The sequence below is a fragment of the Sus scrofa genome, chromosome 6 (genome assembly GCF_054392235.1).
Source record: "Sus scrofa isolate SSC_HxYL_T2T_F1_AM1 chromosome 6, Sscrofa_HxYL_maternal_Yorkshire_Landrace_v2.0, whole genome shotgun sequence".
NCBI lineage: Eukaryota > Metazoa > Chordata > Mammalia > Artiodactyla > Suidae > Sus > Sus scrofa.
The window spans coordinates 111394040-111411749 of NC_139388.1; the positions used below are offsets into that span (position 1 = coordinate 111394040).

Below are 17710 nucleotides of genomic sequence, written 5' to 3' on the forward strand. Positions count from 1 at the left end.
GGTGGAACAATAGCATAAGTCTCTCAATCACCACGTGGAGGAAAGCATTAGGCTATCATATGAATGAGGAACAAAAGTTGTATCTGAGCCTTTATGTGTTTTGGGGTCCATTGCAGTAGACAGTGTTACTCTAATAAAGTCACTCTCCAAATACTGGACATTTTTATAGATTCTAAAGCAGACACAGATTCAGTCATAGTGTAGGATAGTAGATGAATGGCAAAATGACTTCATTTCTGAAGCAAGGGTTTATTTTTAATCTTACTTATGGTTGGAATAAAAATCTTACCAGTTTCCAATGGCAAATGTTTCTGATCAAATGGGCAGATAAGCATACATGTGTTCAAAATGACTATGTTCTAAGCATGACAGACACATGTATAATTTATACATTAATAAGTACACATTTTAGAAGTACACGTTCAAAAATTTTGTACTGAAAGGGTGTCTGATCAAAAATATTTGGAGACGATTTGCAAAGTGCATTAATTTAAGGGTCCCGAAATAGACTTAGCAACATGATAGTTTATAAATTCACAAGGTATTTAATGAGGGGATGGATGGATAAAAGAGTGTTTAATATACAGAAATTCATCCAGTGTTAGATGGGTTATAGTTTTACCTTATTTCTTAATTTCCTCTGTAATACTGGGCACAATGCTGGCCTCATTTTCTTATCAAATATGAGGAATAGGCTAATTTGATTAATTGTGCTCAGTGGTACTCCAGAGATTTTGATGAGTTTCTGTATAGCCCCTGCAAAGATAGGAGGAAGCGAAGACCACAGGCAGGTTCCGGCCTTGCTATGTTGCTTCATCCATAGAGAACCTATTTCCTGTTATAGGTCATATGTACAGAGTAAGAACAGAGGATTTGTTAAGCGGGTGTGGAGGGGAGGGAGGAAGAAAAGAAAACCACTGGGGAGTTCCCGTCGTGGCGCAGTGGTTAACGAATCCGACTAGGAACCATGAGGTTGCGAGTTCGGTCCCTGCCCTTGCTCAGTGGGTTAACGATCCGGCGTTGCCGTGAGCTGTGGTGTAGGTTGCAGACGCGGCTCGGATACTGCGTTGCTGTGGCTCTGGCGTAGGCCAGTGGCTACAGCTCCGATTAGACCCCTAGCCTGGGAACCTCCATATGCCGCGGGAGCGGCCCAAAGAAATAGCAAAAAGACAAAAAAAAAAAAAAAAAAAAAAACCAAGAAAACCACTGGGCTAGATCTCTTAAGATCTGTTTCCATTTTAAGGGCAAATAAAATTCAAAGTTATTATAACTAATCTCTAGTATTGAGAATAAAAGCCTACCTATATATTAGACGTCTTCATAAGTATAAACTCCTGGGTGAGATGAATACAATCATACTTATCAAAACCATTATCAATATGCTGAGTTTGATGTAAAATGTAAGGTTGCACTGTTAAGAATCTTGGTGTTTTTTGTTTGTTTGTTTGTTTTTTTTTTGTCTTTTCTAGGGCCACACCCATGGCATATGGAGGTTCCCAGGCTAGGGGTCTAATTTGAGCTGTAGCTTCTGGCCTACGCCAGAGTCACAGCTGTGCGGGATCCGAGCTGTGTCTGTGACCTATACCATAGCTCTTGGCAATGCTGGATCCTTAACCCACTGATCGAGGCCAGGGATCGAACCTGCAACCTCATGGTTCCTAGCCGGATTTGTTAACCACTGGCTGAGCCACGATGTTAAGAATCTTAACATCTCAGCTGGCCTCTTCTTGAGTTAACTTTCTTTACAAGGTAAAGCACAGTATAACTTGCCCAGTGGCTATATATTTTTAAAAATATTTTTATCAACTTATTAATGCATGTGATCAATTTAATTGGTTAACAAGAAAAGAAAGAAGCCAGAAAAGATCCCAGAGAGAGAAGAAAGAGTTGGCAGAGCAGGAATAGCACATTTTATACTTCCAAGATGAAAACACTTTAAAATACACTAGATATTTGGCTGGACTTTTTTGGTTTTTTGGCTGCGCCTATGGCATGCATTAGTTCCTGGGCCAAGGAATGAACCTGCGCCACAGCAGCGACCAAGATCTTTAAACTTTAGGCCACCAGGGAACTCCCTGGCTGGCCTTTTTTTTTTTTTTTCCTTCAAGGGCTGCACTTGCGGCATATGGAAGTTCCTGGGCTAGAGGCTGAGTTGGAGGTGCAGCCGCAGGCCTATGTCACAGACACAGCAACACCAAATCTGAGCCACATCTGTGACCTATGCTGCAGCTTGCAGCAACACCAGATCCTTAACCCACTGAAAAAGACTAGGGATTGAACCCATATCTTCACAGACACTATTTGGGTTCTTAGCCTGCTGAGCCTCAATGGGAACTCCTGGCTGGCCTATTTGGAACAAACATGTTAACTGTTTAGTTTCCAAAATAAGCTCTATTTGGAGTCCCCGTGGTGGCACAGCAGAAACAAATCCAACTAGGAACCATGAGGTTTCGGGTTCGATCCCTGGCCTCGCTCAGTGGGTTAAGGATCCGGCATTGCCGTGAGCTGTGGTGTAGGTTGCAGACACGGCTCAGATCTGGCGTTGCTGTGGCCCTGGTGTAGGCTGGCGGTAACAGTTCTGATTAGACACCTAGTCTGGAAACCTCCATATGCCGCAGGTGTGGCCCTAAAAAGACAAACCCCCTCCCCCCCAAAAAACCCAAAATAAGCCCTGTTTCGCCATACTGGTATTTTCCTATTTTATTTAATATGAAAAATTAAGAACATTTAATTAATTTCACTATATAATAATTCATGGGTTCCATTTTACACACCTTTTCTTTCCAACTGAATATTTCCTTCTGCTGAATATTTGTATTCTTTGCTTAATTGACTCTCAGGAAAAACAACAGTATGCTAACAATGCATCCGTGCTGGGCTGTGAACCAGTGGTTTTAAATCCTACACAAAGTCATTTAAGTAATAGCGGCCAGAATCCGCTCTTACGGTACACTTATTTTCCTTTCAGGGTTGTATTTTGCTATGGGAGGGGGGTGGAATTATTTAATGGATGGGAGTTGTTATAATGGGCAAAGTGCTTGTAAATCTCTTTCCCAGGAGCTTGTGCTGTTTGGAGTCTACTTGCCATCCTGACTCTGCACAAAAGCAAGACACACATCATTCATCACCATTCTGCTCAGCTTAAAAACACATCCCTAATCACATACTGCGGTCTGAAATGCTTTCAATTTACACAAACAAAAATACAGATTGCCCATAATTTGTCCTATTCCCCGCCCCATTAAAAAAGAAGACTAAAAGGACATGTAATCCCAAATTTCCACCCAGCACACCCAGGTACACAAGAATTTGAGGAAAGCCTGACCTCACCAGAGGGACCCAGTTTCAGCAACCCGGGTCGCATCCGGATCCTCACTTCCTCCAGTCCCACCTCCACCGCGGCCTGAGGGAGTTCCTTGCCCCGCCCCTTCCCTTACAGCCAATGGGGTGCGCCGCACCACCGGTCCACGACTACTCCGGGGAGCCACCCCTCCATCGCCTCAAGCTGGGGTGGATGTCTACCCCCCCTTTTTTTCCAGGCCGCGCGCATGCGCACTCTCATAAAGCCGTGGCGAGACGCTTAGGGATCAATTTTCCTCTCCTTTCTCTCCCCAGTCGCGCGGATCTCCAAAGCGCTTCCATCCTACTGTTGCTGAGAAGTCCCCTCCTAATCTCTCAGAGAAGGTGCTGCTCGGTCCTTGGGTGCTCCAGTACCCGGATGTGGAGCCGCTCTCGCCGGGCAGGGACTCTGTGGAGGGGCGGAGCGCGGCGGCGTGCGCGGGGGCAGAGAGAAGGGGGCCCCTGGGCCCGGACGCTAGCCGGACGCCGGGAGGTACCATCACTGCCCACGGGGGAGGAGGCGGCGCCGGCGCTCGGGCGTCCACCCTGGAGCAAGGGCCTGGGGGAGAAAACAGGCCAGCAGTTAGGCTTGCTCTCCGCCGACCGCGCCGTCTCTCCCGGGCTAGCCTCCCCCGGCCCCCCGCGCTCCCTGCGCTCCCGGCCGGGGGAGAGCGTGGTTTCCTGGCGGCCGTCGCTGTAGCCCGGCCCGGGAGCCCGGAGGAAGCGGGGGAGTCCCCGCCCACGGCCCCCTCCCCTCTGCCCGCCTGCCGCCGCCGCCGCCGCCTCCGAGCCGCTGCAGTCGGGCCTCCAGTCCGAGCGGGGGGCGCGGCGGCGGCGGCAACGGCTGGGGAGCGGCTGTGGGCTTGGCGGTGACTGCACCGCCGCCCCCGTGAGTTATTCCCACGTTCCCCGGGGCTCGCTGCCGCCCCCGCCGGCGCCGAGAGTCCGGCCGGGGCCCAACTCCCTCACGGGCCCTCCGGCGGCAGCGGCGGCGGCGGCGGCGGAGCCCACCGCCGGGGCCCCGATGAGTAACTCCAGGAATAACCGGGTGATGGTGGAAGGGGTCGGCGCCCGAGTAGTGCGCGGCCCGGACTGGAAGTGGGGGAAGCAGGACGGCGGCGAGGGCCATGTGGGCACGGTCCGGAGCTTCGAGAGCCCCGAGGAGGTGGTGGTGGTGTGGGACAACGGCACCGCGGCCAACTACCGCTGCTCCGGGGCCTACGACCTGCGCATCCTGGACAGCGCGCCCACCGGTAAGCGGCGGCCACCTGGCCCCCGGCTTGCGCGCGTTGGGGAAAGGGGGAGGCCGGGGAGAAGTGCGTCGCGAGGCTTGAAAGAGGCCCGCTGTTGGAACGCCTCGCCCTCAGCGCCGGGCTGGAGCGGAAAGAGAATGAGTCGAAAGAATTTTAGGTTCTTTACCTGGTAAACAAAAACTTACAGAGAAGACCCCTCCCCCGCCCCAATTCCCTGCACTCAATTCGCAAGAGAAACGGTGGCAGCAGCCTCACCGGGATGCTTTCAAGCCTGAAGACACAAAGCATCGGGAAAACAACAGACACTTCCCCTCCTTCTCTAGGGAAGGGATCTGGAGAGGCCTTTCTAACAAGCCATTGAAATTAATCAGCCACCGAGTGATAACTGTCCGAAGGGAGGCTTGCCTTGCCATATGGTGCGTAGTTGATGGGTTACAATTGCCGAGGGGCCATTGGTACCTCAGATTTTTTGAGATGCCCTCCCTCTCCCCCCAACACCTAAAAAGACTTGGAGTTCAGTAGCTGAATGCTACTTGGTACTTTGTGCAATGATTGAAAAATCCTCAATGTTTCCTCGTATATATTTATACCAACGAACGGAAAAAGTTTAAGCTGTTGAATTATATTTTTGTGTTAAATACTCTGTTCAAGTGAAAGATAGGTATAAGGGACACCTGGTATGTATATGTATTTTAACATCTCAGTTCATATGTAAGTTTGTGTCAGAGACTTATCCATTAACACAGCAGTGAGTCAGTGTCCTTGATTCACCAAATTTCAGGGAACTGTTTATTATTGACTCTTTAATATAATATGATAGACTGAAAGCCTGCTCTCATAAAATAATTTACTTGAATTCATGTTCACATAGATTTATCCTTGATACTTTGTTCAGTAGGAAATAGTTCAAATTTAAAGTTTGAAAATTTTCAGGAGTTCCCGTCGTGGCTCAGTGGTTAACGAACCTGAGTAGGATTCCTGAGAATGCGGGTTCGATTCCTGGCCTCCTTCAGTGGGTTAAGGATCCGGCGTTGCCATGAGCTGTGGTGTAGGTCGCAGACGCAGATCGGATCTGGCATTGCTCTGGCTGTGGCATAAGCTGGCAGCTGTAGCTCTGATTGGACTCCCAGCCTGAGAACCTCCATATGCAGTGGGTGTGGCCCTAAAAAGCAAAAAACAAAAACAAAAACAAACCAAAATGCTTAAATAAGTTTCTTCTGAAGCTTTACGATTGAGTTTGGCAAACTCTAACAAATCCTGAAATAGTTACATAGTTATTGTTAGCAGCAATAAAAAGGAAATTAACACAAGACAGTGCAGATTTTGAAAAAATAATTAATAAAATTGTGTTTCTTAGCTGTATTTTAATTTAATTTATTTTTTTGGCCATGTCTGAGGCATGTCGAAGTTCCGGGCCAGGAATTGAACCTGTGCCACAGCAGCGACAGTGCTTAACCCACTGTGCCACAAGGGAACTCCTCTTATCTGGGTTTTCAAATGTTGAAGAGGATGTATGTGTAGAAACAAAAGAAAAGGCTCAGAAGTACAAAAGAGGTTGCCAGGTTACCAGTTTCTTGTGTGTTCTTACAGAATACTCTATTCATTGCAAGCATGTGTATTGTAAATCAGCAATCCTTTTAAAGCACAGATGGCAATAAAGCACTATATTCTCTTCTGCACACTTGTTTCTTAGATTAATACAACATATTGGTGATTGTTCCATGTTAGCACATATAGGTCTATCCGATTCTTTTGTAGCTGCATAGTATTCCAGTGACTGGATGCAGTATTTGTTTAACCAGTGTTTTGTTGATGGGCATTTATACCGTTTCTTTTTTTTGTTTGTTTTTTTCCATTTTTGGCTGCCTTGCAGCATATGGAGTTCTTAGGCCAGGGATCAGATCCTAGCCACATTTGCAACCTGTGCTGTAGTTGCGGCACTACTGGATCCTTTTAACCGGCTATTCTGAGCTGGGGTGCTGATCCCTTTGCACTGCAGTGGGAACTCCCAGACTTTTTATTTACAATGATGCAGTGAATAAATCCTTGTACATATATCCTTGTGCATGTGTACTAAGTACTTCAGAAGTGGAATTGCATGTCAAAGGGTAACATATTTAACTTTTTGGCAGATGTTGACTAAGTGCCCTCTGAAAACATTTTACCAATTTACCCTTCTAGCAACACTGTGTGGGACATGTACCTGTTTCTGCTTACTCTTAAAATTTTATCATGCTGGCTCAAGCTAAAGTTTGACCACAGCTCAATAATTTGGAGGCATCTTGGGATCAGTAATTGTAGGTTTATGGGGTGTTTTAAATATCTTTCCAGGGTAAAGGTAAAGTGCAACAAATCCTGTACTACAGCAATTTTTTAAGGAATATTAATGCTGTCGTTATGTTTTTTAGTATGGAGTATATCTGTCATGTAAATAGTTTATCTTATGTAAAAATAGGCATTTTTCAGAGGTTTTAAAATCTTAGTTTAATTTATAAGGTAATTTTACATGTTATTTAATTTTTTTTGCATAGCAGTTCATCTTGTTTATCTGATTCTGTTGGCTAAATTTTAAAAGCACTTCTGGAGAAAATGTCAAGCAAATAAAGCAAGAAAATAAAGTTTCTTCAAAAGAAAACCTATGGGAGTTCCCTGGTGGCTCAGTGAACCCACAAGGATCCCTGTAGCATATAGAAGTTCCTGGGCCAGGGATTGAATCTGAGCCACAGCTGTGACCTACACTACAGCTTAGGCAATGCTGATCCTTAACCCACTGTGCCACAGAACTCCAGAGAAATGTGTTTTTATTTAATGCATTAAATAAATGTGTATTTATTTAATGCTTGTTTTTTGGTCAGTTGATTACAGAAAGAGTGGAGAAAATGAATTTGGGTTTCATATTAAAGTTCTTTCCACCCCCTCCTGAATATAGATAACAAAAGTTAGAGGTATAAGTTTAACAAAACCTGCTTCTGGTGTTGCTGACTGTTTTGGGGCCAGTTCTTTGTCCTTTTCAAGCAAAGAGTACTTCCTAGGTCATGTGTGGACCAGGTTCAATTGAAGGTCTAGAAATGCTCACTCTGGATAAAAAAGTGAAATGAATTAATAACCCTCAGCTTTTCTTTTCTGAGGTTCCCTATTTCTCTCCTGATCTGTTTCTAAAACTATAGGAGAAAAGAGTATTATCAGAGGACAGAGCCCTAGGAAAAAACAGGACTTGTGGGAACCATGTTTGGTGAATAGGATGCCAGACTTGGAAAGGATAAGATATTTGTGAGATGTTTTTTACTGATGGCATCTGCAGGGAAAACTTGATTTTCCTACAGATTCTTTTGTTTGTTTGTTTGTTTTTTTTTTTGGTCTTTTGTCTTTTTAGGGCTGCACCTGAGGCATATGGAGGTTCCCAGGCTAGGGGTCTAATCCGAGCTGTTGCTGCCAGCCACAGCTACAGCAATGGCAGATCTGAGCCATGGCAGATCTTCCACCTACACCACAGCTCATGGCAACGCCAGATCCTTAACCCATTGAGCGAGGCCGGGGATCCAACCCGCAACCTCATGGTTGCTAGGCAGATTTGTTTCCATTGCACCATGATGGGAACTCCTGGATTCTGTCTATTTTAAAGACTTTGTAAAATGCCTTTTCCTTTTTATCTTTATCTACTAAAACCATGTTTTAAATGATGAAAGTCTTTCTAGTTTTAAAACTCCACACAGCTTGGTTGAACTGAGGAGCTCAAGGAATCAACTTGAAGAGCTCAAGAAATAGTTACCCCTTTGTCAGTACTTCTCAGACAGACAGGAAGCACACAGATTACCTAGGAACCTTTAAGAGTGCAGATTCAGATTCAGTAGGTATGGGATTCAGCAAGAGTATTTCTAAAAGTCCTCAGATGATGCAGATGATGCTGGCTCATGGATACACTTTGAATAGCAGGATGCTTGTTTGTTTGAGATGTCCACAGTCTTTATTGTCTCCTTTTCCCCTCAGCTGATTCCAAGTCTTCATTGTATGTCAGTAATATATGTCTCATAGAGATTGACATTACTGAGTGGGGAGAAAGGGGAAAATAAAAGAACATGAAACAGCTTTCTCATGTATGTATTTGTTTGCAAATACAATGCTGTTCTAATATATAGATTCTAAACTTTACTGCATTATCCCTCTAGTTGGATTAGATGTTTCTTTGGGGGTATATTTCCAGGAAGCTGTCCACTAGGGTCTCTCCTCCACCTGCTTTAATTGCTGGTCAGTGTGATCGAAGTGTGCTCTTGTGTTTCTGTCTACTGCCACAGGCATGCTATGCTGTAATTGTCTTTTACACTAGATTATGAGTTTGAGGGGAAGGGGGTGGGGAGAGAGAGAGAGGGAGAGAGTGTGTTCCTTGTATCTCCGTTTTCTAGCAAAGCCATGGCTGTGGGTGAATATTTTCTGAATAAAATAATCTTTTCAAAGAGCTTTAGACTCATTTGATCTGATGTTAGATAGATATCCTAACACAGATAAAAGGAAACTAAGGCTTGGAGAGAGGAAGAAACTTGTCCATTCAGATCTGGTGAATGGCAGGTATAGGATTAAAGAGTCGGGCCTTGCTTTTCTCCATCATTCTCTCTTCCACGTATAGTATAGTAGTTCAGAAATAATTACCATTTATACTGGTTTTCCTGAGGGAAAATTGACCAGGAAATTGAAATAAATTTAAATGGTTTATTTTAGTCTATGATATTGTTATTTGATTAACTTAAGGTAACACTATGGTCGGACATTAATGGTTTTCTGTTTGTGTATCCAGTATGTAACAGGTAGTATATTGTACATAATTTAGCCTCCTTTAAGGAAACATACCTGTCCTATTTTAGATCTTATGCTGTCAGAGTAAGTAATTGAGCTGCACATGAGGCGGTCAGTTCTCCAGCTGGTCAGCCTTTACTATCATGGTATTGTTTTTTTACTTTATTGGGGTTCTTAATTTTTATGTTTTGTTTCAAACAGTGGCTCAAAGCCCTCTCATCCTGGGCTCTTGAAGCCAGGCTCTGACCTTGGCAGAAGATATGACATGATCATATCTACTAAACTATCATATCCTACCCAATATTCAAATTACTGAAATCTCACCTTATTTATAAAGTTTCTTTTGTTTTATGACATAGAAAAATTGGCCTATTAATATTTATGCATGTATGTGTATGGTCAGGGGCAACGCAGAAAATTACATTACCTGGTGTGAAAGAAAAATTTCAGTTAGAAATTGGACGACAGCTAGTTAGCTTTTCCTTTATCTATAAAATAAATGAATTAGTCAATTTAAATATAAATTTTCCTCTAGCTTTGAAAATTTGATTTGACATTATAGAGCTAATAACTCTTCATACAGCTAACTCACAGCTAACCTGGGAAATAGAAATTAAAAGAGATTTCACTCCATTCATTTGATACATACTAAAAATATTATGTATTGATAAAGAATATTGGGAAATCAACAACTCTCAAGCTGCTGGTGGGATTGTAAATTGGTACAACCACTTTGAGAAGCAATTTGGCAACATTTTGTAAACTTCAAATATGCATATACCCTGCATTAAAATTTACTTTTAGGAGTTCCTGTTGTGGCTCAGCAGTAACAAACCCAGTTAGAATCCATGAGTACGTGGGTTTGATCCTTGGCCTTGTTCAATGGGTTAAGGATCCAGCATTGCAGTGAGCTGCAGTGCAGGTCACAGATGGGGCTCAGATCCCGTGTTGCTGTGGCAGCTGCAGCTGTGATTCTGCCCTAGTCTGGGTACTTCCATATGCTGCAAGTGCAGCCCTAAAAAGCAAAAAAAAGAATTTACTTCTAGTGTTATATTCACAAGATTCTCAAGCACAGTCATAAAGAGGTATGTATAAGTAAATTCGTTACAGTATTGTTTATAAAAGCAATAATTTGGAAAGTAATGAAAATTTATATGTAATGAGTATGTTATGTTGCATGACTCCCATACAATAAAATATTAACAGTTAAAATAAAAGAACTGGCCTATATCTACCAAAGATATGGTGAGTGCAAAAGTAGATTTTAATGAAATACTGTAGATAATGCTTTTTTTTTGGTCTTTTTGCTATTTCTTTGGGCCGCTCCCGCGGCATATGGAGGTTCCCAGGCTAGGGGTTGAATCGGAGCTGTAGCCACCGGCCTACACCAGAGCCACAGCAACGCGGGATCCGAGCCGCGTCTGCAACCTACACCACAGCTCACGGCAACGTCGGATCGTTAACCCACTGAGCAAGGGCAGGGACCGAACCCGCAACCTCATGGTTCCTAGTCGGATTCGTTAACCACTGCGCCACGGGAACTCCTAGATAATGCTTTTTATGTGAGTTTGAAAAAAAGACTAAAGCTTTTTTAATGGAAAATATGTAGAAAAAGGATAGCCACTTAGACTGAAAGGATTTAACCTTGGGGTGGTATTTTGGTATTTTACTTCTCATCTCATCAAAATATTTATATGTTTTTATATAAGAGCAATGTGATTTTTCTTCATTAGTATGTTAGTAAATCAAGTCTGAGTCAAAATTTGTTTTTTTTTTTCATTCTCGGTTTTGTTGGATGCTTTAGCTTTCAGGATACCTGATAGAGATAGATAATAGATCCAAAGGGAGGAAGTGCATTTCTTCTTTTTTTTTTGATCTCTTTAGGGCCGCACCCGTGGCCTATGGAGGTTCCCAGCCTACGCCACAGCCACAGCAACGCCAGATCCTTAACCCACTGAGCAAGGCCAGGGATTGAACCCGCAAACTCATGGTTCCTAGTTGGATTCGTTAACCACTGCGCCACGACAGGAACTCCACATGAGTTTAGTTTTTTAAAAAAATGTAGGGAGTTTCCATCATGGAACAGCGGAAATGAATCCAACTAGTATTCATGAGGATACGGGTTCCATCCCTGGCTTCGCTCAGTGTGTTGGGAATCTGGCATTGCTGTGAGCTGTGACGTAGGTTGCAGACAAGGCTCAGATCCCATGTTGCTGTGGCTGTGGTATAGGCCAGCAGCTGTAGCTCCTGATTTGACCCCTAGCCTGGGAACTTCCATATGCTGTGGGTATGGCCCTAAGAAGCAAAAAAAAAAAAAAAAAAAAATCTTCTAGAGGGAGCATACCACTAACAACCACTTTTCATTCCAGAAAAGGTGTACAATTTGGGAATGCTTATTTTGTAAAAAAAAAAAAAAAAAAAAAAAAGTATGGAATTCATTCTTAATTTTGACAAAGCACTTTGTCTCAAGATAATTAACATGTTTTGTATCATTAGAACAAATTCCACAAGTCTGCTTAACTGGGTACAAAAAGATGCAGCATGTCTTCACTAGAAGTGAGCATCATTGTGAGGCCCTAATACTCCAAAACCCCCACCTCAGTACACCTGTATTCTGTGTGTGATGCGTGATTTTTTTGTGGGGGCCCACCGAGGGTGCTGGTAGTGTACAATTAGTAAACTAATTTCATTCTTAGACTTTTTTAGGCAAAAAGGTAAACATAAAAGTTTTAATAGAAGTATTTAATCCTTTATTCAGTATACTTGGGACTGAGTTCCTAAACTTTTGGATTTTATAGTATTTTGCTGTAATACAATGTGTTTGCCATTCACTTCCAGGTCCACAGCACCACCCTGTTGTCAGATACACTGATATTTCTGCAGGAAGCATATGAATAATTATACTAAGGCAGTAAATAAAGACTATGTGCCTCTTTGGGTCAGGATTTACCACTGAGTGAGTTTGCTGCTCATTCACAGAATATCTTAGAGTTTTGGAATTTTGGATCTACAGATGAGATTGTGGGTTTTCTTCTTGCATTTCAGAGGATCACTTCTATGTTTCCCAGGTCATGTACCTTACTTTGGAAACCATTGCACTGAGTCACCAGGCAGGAGCTTATGCATTTTAAGTATCTGTAGGAACTTTTTTAGAACATTCCTTCTCATTCTCCTAAGCCCATTTCTTTACTCATGTACTTTCGTGTGCCCCATCCCAATTTACCTTGCCTTTTTTAACCATCATGTTTGCATGACAAGGATTAAACCATTTCCTGAGATGGAGCCCTATGACCACAGTAACAGTTTTTATCTTTGCCCATGGATAAGTGCTATGTAATTATGAAATAGTTTGATACCTTAGTTATCTTTAAAACTTTGTTTCTGAGGGAAAATAGTTCTTAACTCTGTAAGCAACTAGCTTATAAATGAATTTGTGGAGCCAACTAAGAGAAAGTGAGGTTTAAATTAATGGTGGAGATAATGGAACACAGCAGGTAGTCCAGACATTCATTTCTGGCTTTGGAGTACTTTTGGAAGCTTATTTACTTTTGCAGATGCTTGCTGTGGTTAGGATTAGTTTATATTCTCCTGATAAGAGTATATGCTATGGCTTTCTCCTGGGGTGGGGTTATCTTCTTGATGATAATTTTGTTCCTAAAAAGGCAAGAAACAGGGTGAAAACTTTTTGATATTAAAAAAAAAGTCATTGGATTTTAGGAATTTTGCAAGGCTATTGATGATAAGCCATAAAAGCTTAGGATTGTAATATTTTGCATCATGATGCTTTGCTCACCCCTCTTCCTTGGTCTCTTCATGGAGTAATGGAAAAGGTACTAGGTTAGTAGGGAAATTAAGGTCTGTATTCATTTTGGATTTTATCACGTGGGCTGGTTAACTAGGGGAAGTGGACTAAAATTTATTGAGCTCCTTCATGTGTCAGGAACTGTGCTAATAAGCTTTTTACATACTTTATCTTATTTAATCCTCATGAAAATGTTATTTGATAGCCTTCATTTTACTGATGAGAAAACAGCTATGAGGAATGAACTAACTTACCCAAGATGTCATAAGTAATTAATTGATGGTGGAGATTCAAATCCAGGTTTGTCAGACTTTTTTTTTTCCTTCTTTGTAACATTAGTCTCTTTGAACCTTAATTCTTCACCTGTAAAATTAAGGTGTGTAGATCCAGGTACATGTTTGCTTCTAAAATGAAATAATGAATTTTTACCTACTAGCAGGAAAAAACAAAGTGGATAAAATTCTCATTTTTGTTTGACCTCATTAATTTTCAACTCTTGTGTAACAAATGCTAAAATAAATATATATTACTAAAATTGCCAGTTGTATGCCTAATTTGACACCTTGTTTCTTTTGTTTGGACTGTGTGAGATATGATTGTAAGTTTATTATGCAAGCTTATAATAGAGTAGCAGAGGCTGCAAAAATAGAGAGAATAACTTGTCCAACAGAAAAGATATGATGAGGGAGTTTTAGGTTTGGGGTGAGATGCTTTCAAAGACATCTCCTTAACTCATTAACAATAGTCTGCTGGAAATAGATGGTTTTTCACTCTACTACGCTATTAAAATTAACTGAGAAGTGGATAATCTTTTCAGTTTTTAAAATGTATCTCTTTGAGATTTATTCGAATATGTCAGAATTGGATTTAATAACTTATATCTTGAATCCATTAGGCTGAATGGGAAACATGATGGCCTAGATATGTAATTATTCTTCACCCTGGTAGAATGAAGAGCATAAAAGGCCAGACTTTGTAATCAGACTCGCATAGGTTTGAATTTGGGCCTATTCAATTCTATTCAATTACTAATGTGTGACTTAATAACCTCAGTTTCTTCATCTATAAATGAGAATAAGAATGCCTACCTTCTAGTGTTGTTGGGAAGATTAAATAAAATTTATGTGAAGCACCTAGCTTGCTACTGATTTAAATAGTGGCTAGTATTATTAATAACAACAATCTGGAGTTCTTTTGTGGTGCAGTGGGTTAAGACTCTGACATTGTCACTGCAGCAGCTTGGATTGCTGCTGTGGCATGGGTTCCATCCCTGGCCCTGAAACTTCCACGTACTGCGGGCTTGGCCGAAAGAAATAATAACAATCTTATTTTCATTAATTAACTGCTTCTCAAGAGTAAGGAATGTGGAGTATACTAAGCAACTGGAAGGTCACAAAGGCCTTGCCCTCATTAGGAATTTTAATTATACTTCAGCCAATTTCTTTCTTTCTTTTTTTTGTCTTTTTGTCTTTTTGGGGCTGCACCCATGGCATATGGAGGTTCCCAGGCTAGCGGTCTAATCGGAGCTATAGCTGCGGTCTACGCCACAGCCACAGCAACCCAAGATCTGAGCTGAGTCTGTGACCTACACCACAGCTCATAGCATTGCTGGATCCTTAACCCACTGAGCAGGGCCAACGAACCTGCAACCTCATGGTTACTAGTCAGATTCATTTCCACTGCGCCGCAACTGGAACTCCATAAAAAAGTTTTAAAGTTACATAGTGTTTAAGATATCCAAGTAGATAAGTGATTCATAAATAATTGTATGTATATATATATATATAATTGTATCTATCTATATATGTATACAAATAATTGTGTGTGTGTGTATGTATATGTATATATATATATATATGTAGCATTTCTAATATCATTGAAACAGTCTGTGTCCTTCCTAGTTTCATTTCCTTCCTCTCCTAAGGTGTAACCACTGTTTAGAAGTTAGTAATTCCCATGGATTTCTTTATATAGTACTTTATATGGATTACTTTATATAGTACTTGTTTTATTCTTGTGTAATTTTTAATTCAGCATTATTATGTTATTATTATCATTTATTATTTAAAATTCAGCATCCATATGGAATTTGTGTATCTTGAACATTCATTTTAAGTATTCCATTGTATACCTAATACATGTTTTCCCTCTCTTGTTAATGAATATTTGTTTTCTTTTGCTATTATACGAAATGATAATTTAGATATTCCTATTCCATGCTGAAGTGCTTTATCTATGAACTCTTTGTAATGAGAACCTTCTCTTTTTCAATCATCTTTTCTCTCTGGAAATTTAACATTTTTCTTAACTAAATCAGTGCTTTGTGAATTGAATTGTTTTTCATGACTCTCTTAAGAACTTGTGATTATTGATCTCGGCTAGCATGTTTTACTGTTTTCCTGAATTTTTCCAACAAAAAGACTTAAGCTGTCTACATTCTCTAAGTTACTGAATTTAGATGAGATGTCACTAAAATGAAGAGCAGATGGTCATTTGAGTATTAGAATGAGTCAAAAGCTATCATCAGGTGGTTCGTTTAACGGTGGCAGATGTCTTCATAAAGCTTTTAGCAAAGTGAAAGAGCATTAGCTCTCTGGGGCAATGTGTTATTTTGTAGGAAGGAGAAAAAGCACTAATTGGCTTAGGGAATTAAGTTTTATGAAATTAAAATTTTAAGGAATAAGTCTTGTCAGAGCTAAGTAGGTTTAGACTGGAGGGAGTGGTTTTAGATGAGAATGAATTGGGCAGGTGTAGTAAGAGGAAACAAAAAAGCTACCAAACTATGGGATCTGTAAACTGTTGGACTTGTTCATTTAATGCTCTTTCTCTTTAAATATTAACTTTTGTTTTAAAGTCAGTTAATTGGATTTTCATTAACAATTCTGTACTGCTTATTTTGGTAGTGGAGTAGGTTGCTTTGTTTACTTTTTTTCAATTCTCAGTGTTAGTCTGTTTCACAGCTGTTCAGTAGCTTTGTTGGCATTTGAACTGTGAGAACTAAGAAAGGATTTGGATGTGCTTTTGTGTGCATTAATGGTTTTCCTGAAGTATTCTTTTCTACCATGAATTGTAGAAAGCTTTTTTTTTTTTTTTTTTTTCCAGTTGTCATTAAGTGTTGAAATGTTTCCATCTAAAGAAGGCCTGTAATGGCTCAGATTATGAGCTCATGAATGTGTCAGTGTACTTTGTGGAAAATGAATTTAGAGCTGAAAAATATATAAATTAGGGAATAGCTGAAAACTGGATTTTTCTTTTTTTGGTCAGGAGGGGAGTTGGGATACATTTTCCCTGTGCTTTTCATCAATCTGCACTCATTTGAAGAACTGTGCGTCTAATTTATGATACACCAGTTAGTGTGTAGTGGATAGCAGTTTGTTTAGTACATTTGACTTTTTGTGATGACATAGGAAACCAATTTGAGACCTTGTTCAGAAACTTAACCACTATGGACTTTTACTATTAACTGCTATTTGATATGAATAATGAAGTTTTCAGTCATTGGTGCTTTCTTGTGGTAGGGACATTAGACTCTGACTTGAGGCACATGACAGTGAAGAGTATACTTAGGTTAGGCATGTTTTCTTTACGTAAGCATGGAATAGCTCAGTTACGGTAAGAGTTAAAAGAAAAACTTCCCAGTAGCAGCTAGATACCACACTGCTAAAGTAACTGAAAGTCGGTTTCTGTAAATGCTTGTTTTGAGTTCCTTATGTCTTTACTTTTAGCTTTTATTTTTAAAAACTTTTATTTATTTATTTATTTAGTCTTTTTAGGGCCACACCCATAGCATATGGAGGTTCCCAGGCTAGGGGTCGAACTGGAGCTGTAGCTGCCGGCCTATGCCACACGCCACAGCAACGACAGATCTGAGTCATGTCTGCGATTTACACCACAGCTCATGGCATTGCCGGATCCTTAACCCACTGAGTGAGGCCAGGGATCAAACCTTTGTCCTCATGGATACTAGTCAGATTCGTTTCCGCTGAGCCATGACAGGAACAGTAGCTTTCGTTTTAAGTATAAGTGACATATACCAGCATTTCTGATGCTTATCCTGCTTATTAAATGCCCCTACTCACCCTGCTGCTTCCTAGAATTCTCAGTGTCAAGAATTTGGAACACCACAAGGGGCAATCCCATCAGCACATTTTGGGGGTTATCTTTCTAGTTTTTCTATGTACGTGTATTAATATGTTTTTTGCACATGTATTAGTATATGTGCACATGTATTCTTTGCACATGTGTTAATGTTATCTATCTATCTGTCTGTCTGTCTGTCTGTCTGCTTTTTTGGGCTGCACCCACGGCATAGAAGCTCCCAGACTAGGGATCGAATCAGAGCCTTAGGTGCTGGCCTACACCACACCCGGCAACTCCGGATCTGAGCCAAGTCTGCGTCCTACACAGCAGCTCATGACAACACTGGATCCTTAACTCACTGAGTAAGGCCAGGGATCGAACCTGTGTCCTCATGGATCCTAGTCATGTTCCTTAACTGCTGAGCCACAACGGGAACTCCATATAATGT

The 17710-nt window shown here is 41.2% G+C and overlaps 2 protein-coding genes across 9 annotated transcripts in view; one reads left to right on the top strand and one right to left on the bottom strand.

Annotated features, from left to right (window-relative positions):
• The window catches only part of ABHD3 (abhydrolase domain containing 3, phospholipase), a 66606-nt gene extending 62815 nt beyond the window's left edge, over positions 1-3791 (bottom strand). For 3 of the 5 annotated variants that reach the window (XM_021096171.2, XM_021096169.2, XM_084964397.1), the window contains exon 1: positions 3326-3382. In XM_021096171.2, the coding sequence (XP_020951830.1) occupies positions 3326-3364 (39 nt within the window). In that variant the 5' untranslated portion in view covers positions 3365-3382. Of the gene's footprint in view, positions 1-3325; positions 3383-3556 lie in introns of those variants that run through there. The other 2 variants (XM_021096170.2, XM_084964395.1) reach the window with 2 other exon arrangements.
• Positions 3792-4097: 306 nt separating this feature from the next.
• The window catches only part of MIB1 (MIB E3 ubiquitin protein ligase 1), a 126063-nt gene continuing 112450 nt past the window's right edge, over positions 4098-17710 (top strand). For all 4 annotated transcript variants that reach the window (XR_014807734.1, XR_014807735.1, XM_003356369.5 and 1 more), the window contains exon 1: positions 4098-4592. Coding sequence is in view for 1 of the 4 variants with exons in the window: in XM_003356369.5 (XP_003356417.1) it covers positions 4364-4592 (229 nt within the window). In the remaining 3 variants the exon portion in view is untranslated. The remainder of the gene's footprint in view (positions 4593-17710) is intronic.